This window comes from Oncorhynchus keta, unplaced genomic scaffold, assembly GCF_023373465.1.
Source record: "Oncorhynchus keta strain PuntledgeMale-10-30-2019 unplaced genomic scaffold, Oket_V2 Un_contig_16230_pilon_pilon, whole genome shotgun sequence".
Classification (NCBI taxonomy): Eukaryota; Metazoa; Chordata; class Actinopteri; order Salmoniformes; family Salmonidae; genus Oncorhynchus; species Oncorhynchus keta.
Genome location: NW_026279781.1, coordinates 57,501 through 71,673, shown reverse-complemented (window position 1 = coordinate 71,673; position 14,173 = coordinate 57,501). Strand labels below are relative to the sequence as shown.

At 45.8% G+C, this 14,173-nt stretch overlaps 1 protein-coding gene across 1 annotated transcript in view; it reads left to right on the top strand.

The window, feature by feature from the left end:
• The first annotated feature begins 1,773 nt into the window (after positions 1-1,773).
• LOC127919283 (probable E3 ubiquitin-protein ligase HERC1) overlaps positions 1,774-14,173 on the top strand; it is a 22,626-nt gene continuing 10,226 nt past the window's right edge. The window contains exons 1-4 of the mRNA XM_052502797.1: positions 1,774-1,983; positions 10,822-10,977; positions 13,028-13,150; positions 13,825-13,927. Of these exons, the coding sequence (XP_052358757.1) occupies positions 1,852-1,983; positions 10,822-10,977; positions 13,028-13,150; positions 13,825-13,927 (514 nt within the window). The 5' untranslated portion in view covers positions 1,774-1,851. The remainder of the gene's footprint in view (positions 1,984-10,821; positions 10,978-13,027; positions 13,151-13,824; positions 13,928-14,173) is intronic.

Sequence of the window (14,173 nt, the reverse complement as noted above, 5' to 3'; positions counted from 1 at the left end):
TCCTTCCTCTACTTGTCTCCTTCCTCTGCTTGTCTCCTTCCTCTACTTGTCCTCTTCCTCTACTTGTCCCCTTCCTCTGCTTGTCCTCTTCCTCTACTTGTCTCCTTCCTCTACTTGTCTCCTTCCTCTACTTGTCCTCTTCCTCTACTTGTCCCCTTCCTCTGCTTGTCCTCTTCCTCTGCTTGTCTCCTTCCTCTACTTGTCCTCTTCCTCTGCTTGTCTCCTTCCTCTACTTGTCTCCTTCCTCTACTTGTCTCCTTCCTCTACTTGTCTCCTTCCTCTCCTAGTCTCCTTCCTCTACTTGTCTCCTTCCTCTCCTAGTCTCCTTCCTCTACTTGTCTCCTACCTCTACTTGTCCTCTTCCTCTCCTTGTCCCCTTCCTCTACTTGTCTCCTTCCTCTACTTGTCCCCTTCCTCTACTTGTCTCCTTCCTCTCTTGTCTCCTTCCTCTCCTTGTCTCCTTCCTCTACTTGTCTCCTTCCTCTCCTAGTCTCCTTCCTCTACTTGTCTCCTACCTCTACTTGTCCTCTTCCTCTCCTTGTCCCCTTCCTCTACTTGTCTCCTTCCTCTACTTGTCTCCTTCCTCTACTTGTCTCCTTCCTCTCCTTGTCTCCTTCCTCTACTTGTCTCCTTCCTCTACTTGTCCCCTTCCTCTCCTTGTCCCCTTCCTCTACTTGTCTCCTTCCTCTACTTGTCTCCTTCCTATACTTGTCTCCTTCCTCTACTTGTCTATTCCTCTACTTGTCTCCTTCCTCTCCTTGTCTCCTTCCTCTACTTGTCTCCTTCCTCTACTTGTCTCCTTCCTCTACTTGTCCCCTTCCTCTACTTGTCCCCTTCCTCTCCTTGTCCCCTTCCTCTACTTGTCTCCTTCCTCTCCTTGTCCCCTTCCTCTCCTTGTCCCCTTCCTCTCCTTGTCCCCTTCCTCTCCTTGTCTCCTTCCTCTCCTTGTCTCCTTCCTCTCTTGTCTCCTTCCTCTCCTTGTCTCCTTCCTCTCCTTGTCCCCTTCCTCTCCTTGTCCCCTTCCTCTCCTTGTCCCCTTCCTCTCCTTGTCTCCTTCCTCTCCTTGTCCCCTTCCTCTCCTTGTCCCCTTCCTCTCCTTGTCCCCTTCCTCTCCTTGTCCCCTTCCTCTCCTTGTCTCCTTCCTCTACTTGTCTCCTTCCTCTCCTTGTCTCCTTCCTCTCCTTGTCTCCTTCCTCTCCTTGTCCCCTTCCTCTCCTTGTCCCCTTCCTCTCCTTGTCTCCTTCCTCTCCTTGTCTCCTTCCTCTCCTTGTCCCCTTCCTCTCCTTGTCTCCTTCCTCTCCTTGTCTCCTTCCTCTCCTTGTCCCATTCCTCTCCTTGTCTCCTTCCTCTCCTTGTCTCCTTCCTCTCCTTGTCCCCTTCCTCTCCTTTTCACTGATAAGGAAACAGGGTTAGTACAGTAGTAGAGGGTTGACTACCAGTCCAGTCTTGTAAAGGTAGTGATGGTGAAGAAGAGAGTGGAAGGGACCGTAGCTCCAACATGTCTGTCTGTCTGTCTGTCTGTCTGTCTGTCTGTCTGTCTGTCTCTCTGTCTGCCTGTCTGTCTGTCTCTGTCTGTCTGTCTGTCTCTCTGTCTGTCTGTCTGTCTGTCTGTGATGGTGAACCGACAGATGTAGAGGTTCTACGGTCACTCCTGTCTGTCTGTCTCTCTGTCTGTCTGTCTGTCTGTCTGTCTGTCTCTCTGTCTGTCTGTCTGTCTGTCTGTCTGTCCGTCTCACCCAGGCTTTGTGGTGACCCAGCTGTCTGTCTCTCTGTCTGTCTCTCTGTCCATCCCCACCCCCAGGCTTTGTGGTGACCCAGCTGGTGACGTCGTGTGGCAGCGACGGTCACTCCATGGCGCTGACAGAGAGCGGCGAGGTGTTCAGCTGGGGAGACGGAGACTACGGGAAGCTGGGACACGGAAACAGTGACCGTCAGAGACGACCGCGACAGATCGAAGCCCTGCAGGGAGAGGAGGTGGTGCAGGTACGTGAACCGACAGATGTAGAGGTTCTACAGGTCACTATCCCTACTGTAATAGACTGTAGTCTACTGTCATGTAGAGGTTCTACAGGTCACTATCTCTACTGTAATAGACTGTAGTCTACTGTCATGTAGAGGTTCTACAGGTCAGTATCTCTACTGTAATAGACTGTAGTCTACTGTCATTTAGAGTATCTCTACTGTTCTACAGGTCATTTAGTATCTCTACTGTAATAGACTGTAGTCTACTGTCATTTAGAGGTTCTACAGGTCAGTAATCTCTACTGTAATAGACTGTAGTCTACTGTCATTTAGAGGTTCTACAGGTCAGTATCTCTACTGTAATAGACTGTAGTCTACTGTCATTTAGAGGTTCTACAGGTCAGTATCTCTACTGTAATAGACTGTAGTCTACTGTCATTTAGAGGTTCTACAGGTCAGTATCTCTACTGTAATAGACTGTAGTCTACTGTCATTTAGAGGTTCTACAGGTCAGTATCTCTACTGTAATAGACTGTAGTCTACTGTCATTTAGAGGTTCTACAGGTCAGTATCTCTACTGTAATAGACTGTAGTCTACTGTCATGTAGAGGTTCTACAGGTCAGTATCTCTACTGTAATAGACTGTAGTCTACTGTCATTTAGAGGTTCTACAGGTCAGTATCTCTACTGTAATAGACTGTAGTCTACTGTCATTTAGAGGTTCTACAGGTCAGTATCTCTACTGTAATAGACTGTAGTCTACTGTCATTTAGAGGTTCTACAGGTCAGTATCTCTACTGTCATTTAGAGGTTCTACAGGTCAGTATCTCTACTGTAATAGACTGTAGTCTACTGTCATGTAGAGGTTCTACAGGTCAGTATCTCTACTGTAATAGACTGTAGTCTACTGTCATTTAGAGGTTCTACAGGTCAGTATCTCTACTGTAATAGACTGTAGTCTACTGTCATGTAGAGGTTCTACAGGTCAGTATCTCTACTGTAATAGACTGTAGTCTACTGTCATTTAGAGGTTCTACAGGTCAGTATCTCTACTGTAATAGACTGTAGTCTACTGTCATGTAGAGGTTCTACAGGTCAGTATCTCTACTGTCATGTAGAGGTTCTACAGGTCAGTATCTCTACTGTAATAGACTGTAGTCTACTGTCATGTAGAGGTTCTACAGGTCAGTATCTCTACTGTAATAGACTGTAGTCTACTGTCATGTAGAGGTTCTACAGGTCAGTATCTCTACTGTAATAGACTGTAGTCTACTGTCATTTAGAGGTTCTACAGGTCAGTATAATAGACTCTACTGTAATAGAGGTTCTGTAGTCTACTGTCATTTAGAGGTTCTACAGGTCAGTATCTCTACTGTAATAGACTGTAGTCTACTGTCATGTAGAGGTTCTACAGGTCAGTATCTCTACTGTAATAGACTGTAGTCTACTGTCATTTAGAGGTTCTACAGGTCAGTATCTCTACTGTAATAGACTGTAGTCTACTGTCATGTAGAGGTTCTACAGGTCAGTATCTCTACTGTAATAGACTGTAGTCTACTGTCATTTAGAGGTTCTACAGGTCAGTATCTCTACTGTAATAGACTGTAGTCTACTGTCATGTAGAGGTTCTACAGGTCAGTATCTCTACTGTAATAGACTGTAGTCTACTGTCATTTAGAGGTTCTACAGGTCAGTATCTCTACTGTAATAGACTGTAGTCTACTGTCATGTAGAGGTTCTACAGGTCAGTATCTCTACTGTAATAGACTGTAGTCTACTGTCATGTAGAGGTTCTACAGGTCAGTATCTCTACTGTAATAGACTGTAGTCTACTGTCATTTAGAGGTTCTACAGGTCAGTATCTCTACTGTAATAGACTGTAGTCTACTGTCATTTAGGTCAGGTTCTACTACTGTCATTTAGAGTTCTACAGGTCAGTATCTCTACTGTAATAGACTGTAGTCTACTGTCATGTAGAGGTTCTACAGGTCAGTCAGTATCTGTAGTCTACTGTAATAGACTGTAGTCTACTGTCATGTAGAGGTTCTACAGGTCAGTATCTCTACTGTAATAGACTGTAGTCTACTGTCATTTAGAGGTTCTACAGGTCAGTATCTCTACTGTAATAGACTGTAGTCTACTGTCATTTAGAGGTTCTACAGGTCAGTATCTCTACTGTCATTTAGAGGTTCTACAGGTCAGTATCTCTACTGTAATAGACTGTAGTCTACTGTCATTTAGAGGTTCTACAGGTCAGTATCTCTACTGTAATAGACTGTAGTCTACTGTCATGTAGAGGTTCTACAGGTCAGTATCTCTACTGTAATAGACTGTAGTCTACTGTCATTTAGAGGTTCTACAGGTCAGTATCTCTACTGTAATAGACTGTAGTCTACTGTCATTTAGAGGTTCTACAGGTCAGTATCTCTACTGTAATAGACTGTAGTCTACTGTCATGTAGAGGTTCTACAGGTCAGTATCTCTACTGTAATAGACTGTAGTCTACTGTCATTTAGAGGTTCTACAGGTCAGTATCTCTACTGTAATAGACTGTAGTCTACTGTCATTTAGAGGTTCTACAGGTCAGTATCTCTACTGTAATAGACTGTAGTCTACTGTCATTTAGAGGTTCTCTCAGTATCTCTGTAATAGACTGTAGTCTACTGTCATTTAGAGGTTCTACAGGTCAGTATCTCTACTGTAATAGACTGTAGTCTACTGTCATTTAGAGGTTCTACAGGTCAGTATCTCTACTGTAATAGACTGTAGTCTACTGTCATGTAGAGGTTCTACAGGTCAGTATCTCTACTGTAATAGACTGTAGTCTACTGTCATGTAGAGGTTCTACAGGTCAGTATCTCTACTGTAATAGACTGTAGTCTACTGTCATTTAGAGGTTCTACAGGTCAGTATCTCTACTGTAATAGACTGTAGTCTACTGTCATTTAGAGGTTCTACAGGTCAGTATCTCTACTGTAATAGACTGTAGTCTACTGTCATTTAGAGGTTCTACAGGTCAGTATCTCTACTGTAATAGACTGTAGTCTACTGTCATGTAGAGGTTCTACAGGTCAGTATCTCTACTGTAATAGACTGTAGTCTACTGTCATGTAGAGGTTCTACAGGTCAGTATCTCTACTGTAATAGACTGTAGTCTACTTGTGACAACACAGAGGCGGATGCAAGATGCAAGCAACGATGGTTTAATGAATACAGTTTACAACAGCAACAGGACAGACAGACTGTACTCAGACGGAATCCGACCCAGGGACTAGGGCGCATCTTCCAATGATAGCGTGCTGAGAAATCCAGGGAGTGTGTCCGGATGGGTAGGAAGGAGCACAGCAGATAATCCACACAAGGGCGGCGAGAGAAGAGCACAGACACACGACACAACCTCAGGGAAGTAACAACGATCTGACAACAAGAAACACTGGTTACAGAACATATAAAGGGAAGATAAGTGGTTCCAGCTGGCGCAGACAATCAGGCCGAGATTGGGAACCACGCCCACACAAACACGAGAAGAGAGAGAGAGAGAGAGAGAGAGAGAGAGAGAGAGAGAGAGAAGAGAAAAGAGAAAGAGAGGCAGTGGATTCATGAACCGTGACAATACCCCCCTAGAACGCCTCTTGGCGTTCCCAGGCGAATACCTGTCGATTGAAATCATCGATAGGAGTGATCCAGAATGTCCCTAGCAGGTACCCAACTTCTCTCCTCCGGGCTGTAACCCTCCCAGTCCACCAGGTACTGGAATCCGGTCAGTCCTCCTTCTAGAGTCAAAATACAATTGACAGAAAAGGTGGGTTCCCCATCAACAAGTCGTGGCGGCGGGGGAACCGGGACCGGCGGGTTAATGTCGTGCCTGAAACACAGGTTTTATTTTAGACACATGAAAGGTAGGATGAATTCTCTATGCTGGAGAAGTTCTACGGACCGCCACGGACTAATGATCCTGGTGACTTTGAGCGGGCCGATAAATTTGGGGGCAAGTTTGTTCTAACGGATCGGTGGAATGTTCTTAGTAGAAAGCCACACTCTTTGGCCAGACGTATACCGGAGGTAGAGGTTCGACCGGTGGCGATCTCTACTGTAATAGCGCGCCCCACCCTGAGAAGAGTCTCACGGGCTCTGCTCCATGCGTGTAATACCTCTGGATGAGCGTGAGCGGAAGGAACAGTGACCTCGGACTCTGTACTGGGAAAGATAGGTGGCTGGTAACCTAAACTACACTCAGTATCGGAGAGAGACCCGTAGCTGCCACTGGCAACGGTTGTGAGCGTACTCAACCATAGAGTAGTTGTTGACTCCAGGAAGAGGATTCTTAGAAACCAAACATCGCAACACTCTAATCCAAATCTTGGTTGGCCCTCTCCGTTTGACCGTTGCTCTGGGGATGAAACCCTGAAGACAGGCTGACACTCGCTCCCAGTAACCTACAAAACTCTTGCCAAAACTTGGACACAAATTGGGGCCCCTGTCAGAAACTACGTCCATCGGCAGGCCATGTAAGCGAAAGACGTGATCCCGACAGCTACCGCTGTCTCCTTGGCAGATGGTAATTTAGGCAAGGGAATAAAATGACTGTCATTTAGAGAACCGGTCCACCACGGTCAACACCACCGTCTTGCCCTGGGAGGCGGGAGGCCGGTAACAAAATCTAGCGCGATGTGGGACCAGGGTCTCGAAGGGACCGACAGCGGTTGGAGTAACCCATCTGGGGGTCGATTAGAAGTCTTCCCAGTGGCACAAACCCGAGCAAGCCAAGACAAAACTGTGAATGTCACGAGCCATCAGTGGCCACCAAAGCGTTGTCTAACCAAAAGCTAGTGCGGCTGACTCCTGGATGACACGCTACGTTGGAGCAATGCCCCCACCGAATAACATCGGACCGACACCCCTCCGGACAAACAACCGATTAGGCGGGCAGCAGGGCGGAGGCGTTACCCCTTCTAAGGCCGTTTTGACCCTCGATTCAACCTCCCATGTGAGTGTGGATACCACTAGGGTCCCTACGGTAGGATGCACTCGGGAGTGGATGGGCGTTCGAATGGTCAAAAATGCGAGAAAGGGAATCGGGTTTGACATTCTTGGAACCCGCTGTCGAGAGAGAGAAGTCAATCGTCCGAAAAGAGTGCCCACCGCGCCTGTCTTTAGAGGTTGAGTACGGTCAGCGGTTCTGATATATTCCAAATTCTTGTGATCGGTCCAAACTATAAAGGTACCCCGAACCCTCTCTAACCAATGGCGCCCTCCTCCAGTGCTAACTTCACTGCCAACAACTCTCTGTTGCCAATGTCATGTAGTTGCGTTCCGCAGGTGATAACCGATGGGAAAGGAGACAAGGGTGCATCTTGTCGTCAGAAGAGTTCTACGTTGGGAAAGTACCGCACCTACCCCCACCTCTAGGCGTCCACCTCTACTTACGAACTGACAGGGATCAGGATCTATGAGGATGGGAGCTGTAGTCAAAGCGGCTCTTGAGTTTGGCGAATGCAGCCTCGGCTGTATCGGACCACCTGAACGGCACTCTGGGGAGTTAAGGCGGTAAGAGGAGCGACTATCTGACTAAAGTTGTAGTCTACTGTCATTAGAAATTCGAATCCAGAAACCTCTGTAGGGCCTTACGGGAATCTGGGCTTGGCCAATCCACCACAGCCTTAACCTTGTCAGGATCCATGCGAATACCTTCAGTCGAGACGATGTAACCTAGGAATGGAACGGATTGTGCATGAAAAATGCATTTCTCCGTCTTGACAAAAGTCCATTCTCCAACAACCTCTGAAGCACTCGTCTGGCCGTAATAGAACGTGTTCCTGGAGAGAAGAAGAAAAAATCAGTATGTCATCCAGGTAAACATATATGAACTGATCAATCATATCTCTCAGCACGTCATTGATCTCTGCCTGGAAAATAGCTGTAGGGAGTTGGATAGCCCAAAGGCATGACCAAATATTCGAAGTGCCCTCTGGGGGTGTTAAACGGTCTTCCATTCGTCCCCCCCCTTATGACGAACCAAATGATATGCATTACGTAAATCCAACTTAGTGAACACGGATGCTCCCTGTAACCTTTCAAAGGCTGAGGGACATCAACGGTAAGGGATAGGTATTCTTCACTGTGATGTTATTCAACCCACGGTAATCAACGCAAGGACGCAGAGATCTACAGTCCTTCTTTCCCTGTAATAGAAGAACCCCGCCCCCGCTGTCAAGAGGAAGGTTCTAATGAATCCAGATGCCAGAGAATCAGAGATGTATCTCTCCATAGCCTCCCTCTCAGGAACAGAGAGTGAATATAACTTGCCTTTAGGCGGAGACTCACCTGGCAATAATTCTATTGCACAGTCATAGGGACGATGCGGAGGAAGAGAAGCAGCACGGGACTTACTGAACACCTCCTTCAGGTCGAGGTATTCAACGGGCACGTTAGACAAATCCACTGCCTCCTCTAGAAACACAGAATCAGACACAGACGAACAGGCAGACACTAAACAGGACTCAAGACACTTGTTACTCCACATGGATATAGAATTATGACCCCAGTCAACTCTGGGGTTGTGTTGGGTGAGCCAAGGGTGGCCGAGAACTAATGGTGCAAGGGGTGAGTCCATGAGTAGAAATGATAGTGTCTCAGTGTGATTGCCAGAAGTGATGAGTGTGATAGGTTCAGTGGTGTGAGAAATGTTGGGGAGTTCTTGACCATTGAGACGTTGACGGATATCTTGTGCGTGAGTGAGGTGATAGGAATCTGGAGTTTGTGAGCGAGCTTGAAGTCCATGAAATTACCCTCTGCTCCTGAGTCCAGTAAGGCTTGGGTGTCGTGCGTGTGGGTGGCCCATCTTAGTCTTACCGGGAGGAGAGTAGATGATGAGGTCTTCTTTGTGGTGACACCCACCCGATAGTAGCCTCATGTTTACTACCGGGCCTGATCTTTTACCGGGCAGGAGTGGATAAAGTGGCCCGCTCTACCACAGTAGAGACAGAGTCCTTGGGATCTCCGCCTCTCCTCTCTTCCCGGGAGAGCGAGCTCTCCCAGCTGCATGGGTTCGTGAGCGGAGGCTGAACTGGCCGTGTTCCCGCCGCTGGCATGCCCGTCCTCGTGTCGTTATACGGTCTGTTAGGGCATGCTCGGACAGTATCTGACTCAGACCAAGCGTCGACCCTCAGGCTAGTTCCACTAGTCCATTTAAACTCCTGGGAAGGTCAGAACATAAATCTCCTTCTGGATCCGGTCCTCCAGCCCATGCAGGAACATGTCCCACTGCGCCTCCTCGTTCCACTGACACTCTGCGGCCAGAGTGCGGGTGGATGGAGTATTCCGATACTGAACGGTCTCCTTGGCGAAGGTCAGCGAGTAGTCTGGCCGCCTCCTACCCCACGGCCCGATCGAAGACCCTTCTCATCTCCTCGGAGAGTGTCTGGAAAGAGGTGCAGCATGGGTCCTGGTTAGCCCACACCGCCGTTCCCCAAAGAGCCTTTGCCTGATAGCAGTGTGAGTATAAATGCTACCTTAGACTGTTCACGGTTGAAGGTCCGTGGCTGCAACAGAAATGCATGGAACATCTCGTAAGAAAGGCTCTGCAATAGTCAGGATCACCTGAATAACCCTCTGGTGTCGGTAGCCGTGGCTCTGGCTGGGAATCCGGCTCTGGCGGACGGGTTGAACTGCCGGTGTAGGTGGCGCAGCGGAACCCCTCAGATGTTGTAAGTGTTGGATCAGCTGGGATACCTGCGTCGCAAGGGCTTGTACTGCCCGATCTGTGCTGGAGATGTTCTCCTCTTGTTGATCCATTCTCGTGATACTGCGGGGAAATGAATTCGGTCAGACTCGTTGAACTCGCTGCATCCATGGTATGGTCAGATCGTTCTGTGACAACACAGAGGCGGATGCAAGATGCAAGCAACGATGGTTTAATGAATACAGTTTACAGCAGCACAGGACAGACAGACTGTACTCAGACGGAATCCGACCCAGGGACTAGGGCGCATCTTCCAATGATAGCGTGCTGAGAAATCCAGGAGTGTGTCCGGATGGGTAGGAAGATAGCACAGCAGATAATCCACACAAGGGCGGCGAGAAGAGCACAGACACACGACACAACCTCAGGGAAGTAACAACGATCTGACAACAAGAAACACTGGTTACAGAACATATAAAGGGAAGATAAGTGGTTCCAGCTGGCGCAGACAATCAGGCCGAGATTGGGAACCACGCCCACACAAACAGAGAGAGACAGAGAGAGAGAGAGAGACAGAGAGAGGTCGAGAGGAGAGAGAGAGAGAAAGAGAAAGAGAGAGGCAGTGGATTCATGAACCGTGACACTACTGTCATGTAGAGGTTCTACAGGTCAGTATCTCTACTGTAATAGACTGTAGTCTACTGTCATGTAGAGGTTCTACAATAGTTCTACAGGTCAGTATCTCTACTGTAATAGACTGTAGTCTACTGTCATGTAGAGGTTCTACAGGTCAGTATCTCTACTGTAATAGACTGTAGTCTACTGTCATTTAGAGGTTCTACAGGTCAGTATCTCTACTGTAATAGACTGTAGTCTACTGTCATGTAGAGGTTCTACAGGTCAGTATCTCTACTGTAATAGACTGTAGTCTACTGTCATGTAGAGGTTCTACAGGTCAGTATCTCTACTGTAATAGACTGTAGTCTACTGTCATTTAGAGGTTCTACAGGTCAGTATCTCTACTGTAATAGACTGTAGTCTACTGTCATGTAGAGGTTCTACAGGTCAGTATCTCTACTGTAATAGACTGTAGTCTACTGTCATGTAGAGGTTCTTAAATGCCTCTTGTTCTGATTGGCTGTTGTTCCCATGTCCATCCACGTTTCCTCTGTGGTCAGATGTCCTGCGGGTTCAAGCACTCCGCGGTGGTGACCGCTGATGGGAGGCTGTTCTCCTTCGGGAACGGGGACTATGGCAGGCTTGGGCTGGGAAACACCTCCAACAAGAAGCTCCCTGAGAAGGTCACTGCGTTGGAGGGGTACCAGGTCGGACAGGTGAGATACACTAACAGGTACCAGGTAATATACACTAACAGATACCAGGTAATATACACTAACAGATACCAGGTAATATACACTAACAGATACCAGGTAATATACACTAACAGGTACCAGGTCGGACAGGTGAGATACACTAACAGGTACCAGGTAATATACACTAACAGATACCAGGTAATATACACTAACAGATACCAGGTTATATACACTAACAGATACCAGGTAATATACACTAACAGGTACCAGGTCGGACAGGTGAGATACACTAACAGGTACCAGGTAATATACACTAACAGATACCAGGTAATATACACTAACAGATACCAGGTAATATACACTAACAGATACCAGGTAATATCTTCTGTAGCTCAGTTGGTAGAGCATGGCGCTTGTAACGCCAGGGTAGTGGGTTCGATTCCCGGGACCACCCATACGTAGAATGTATGCACACATGACTGTAAGTCGCTTTGGATAAAAGCGTCTGCTAAATGGCATATATTATTATTATTATTATTATTAATATACATTAACAGGTACCAGGTAATATACACTAACAGATACCAGGTAATATACACTAACAGATACCAGGTAATATACACTAACAGGTACCAGGTCGGACAGGTGAGACACACTAACAGGTACCAGGTAATATACACTAACAGATACCAGGTAATATACACTAACAGATACCAGGTTATATACACTAACAGATACCAGGTAATATACACTAACAGATACCAGGTAATATACACTAACAGATACCAGGTAATATACACTAACAGGTACCAGGTCGGACAGGTGAGATACACTAACAGATACCAGGTAATATACACTAACAGATACCAGGTCGGACAGGTGAGATACACTAACAGGTACCAGGTAATATACACTAACAGATACCAGGTCGGACAGGTGAGATACACTAACAGGTACCAGGTAATATACACTAACAGATACCAGGTCGGACAGGTGAGATACACTAACAGATACCAGGTAATATACACTAACAGATACCAGGTAATATACACTAACAGATACCAGGTAATATACACTAACAGATACCAGGTCGGACAGGTGAGATACACTAACAGATACCAGGTAATATACACTAACAGATACCAGGTAATATACACTAACAGATACCAGGTAATATACACTAACAGATACCAGGTAATATACACTAACAGATACCAGGTAATATACACTAACAGATACCAGGTAATATACACTAACAGATACCAGGTAATATACACTAACAGATACCAGGTAATATACACTAACAGATACCAGGTAATATACACTAACAGATACCAGGTAATATACACTAACAGATACCAGGTAATATACACTAACAGATACCAGGTCGGACAGGTGAGATACACTAACAGATACCAGGTCGGACAGGTAATATACACTAACAGATACCAGGTTATATACACTAACAGATACCAGGTAATATACACTAACAGATACCAGGTCGGACAGGTAATATACACTAACAGATACCAGGTAATATACACTAACAGATACCAGGTAATATACACTAACAGATACCAGGTAATATACACTAACAGATACCAGGTAATATACACTAACAGATACCAGGTAATATACACTAACATATACCAGGTGAGATACACTAACAGATACCAGGTTATATACACTAACAGATACCAGGTAATATACACTAACAGATACCAGGTAATATACACTAACAGATACCAGGTTATATACACTAACAGATACCAGGTAATATACACTAACAGATACCAGGTAATATACACTAACAGATACCAGGTAATATACACTAACAGATACCAGGTGAGATACACTAACAGATACCAGGTAATATACACTAACAGATACCAGGTAATATACACTAACAGATACCAGGTCGGACAGGTGAGATACACTAACAATCACAATATAACAGCATAAAAAACACATTCTCTGAAAGCATTTGGTTTCGTTGTGTCAGGTAAACCACGTCAAACACAGTTCAGGTATTGAACCACCTGACCCACGTCTGGTTCTGTCCGGTTCCCAGGTGGCGTGTGGTCTGAATCACACCGTAGCCGTCTCCGTCGATGGAATGATGGTCTGGGCCTTCGGAGACGGAGACTACGGGAAACTGGGCCTGGGGAATTCTACCGCCAAGTCCTCTCCTCAGGTATGTACGGTAGTGTTGACTCTAGGTGTGTTCCTCAGGTATGTACAGTAGTAGTATATTCTGGCGGTTGTATATTCTGGCGGTAGTATATTCTGGCGGTAGTATATTCTGTTTATATTCTGGCGGTAGTATATTCTGGCGGTAGTATATTCTGGCGGTTGTATATTCTGGCGGTAGTATATTCTGGCGGTTGTATATTCTGTTGGTAGTATGTTCTGGCGGTTGTATATTCTGGCGATAGTATATTCTGGCGGTTGTATATTCTGGTGGTAGTATATTCTGGCGGTAGTATATTCTGTTTATATTCTGTTTATATTCTGTTGGTAGTATATTCTGTTGGTAGTATATTCTGTTTATATTCTGTTGGTAGTATATTCTGGCGGTAGTATATTCTGTTTATATTCTGGCGGTTGTATAATCTGGCGGTAGTATATTCTGTTTATATTCTGTTTTATAGTATATTCTGTTTATATTCTGTCTTATAGTATATTCTGTATATATTCTGTCTTATAGTATATTCTGTATATATTCTGTCTATAGTATATTCTGTGTATATTCTGTCTATAGTATAGTGTGTATATTCTGTGTATATTCTGTGTATATTGTCTCTTGCAGCGCCACTTCACCAAGTCATATTCCAGTTGTGTGTGAATCACGTTGTTGTTGTTCCACAGAAGGTGGACGTTCTCTGTGGCCTCGGCATCAAGAAGGTGTCCTGTGGAACTCAGTTCTCTGTTGCCCTCACTAAAGATGGCAACGTGTACACGTTCGGACAAGGTCTGGATATGATGCACCACACACTGTTCAGTTCCAACAGATAACATAGAAATATTATAGAATAGAACATGCTGAGGCATTTCTATATTATTTTCATCATCATGTGGTCCTTCTGTAGCTCAGTTGGTAGAGCATGGCGCTTGTAACGCCAGGGTAGTGGGTTCGATTCCCGGGACCACCCATACGTAGAATGTATGCACACATGACTGTAAGTCGCTTTGGATAAAAGCGTCTGCTAAATGGCAT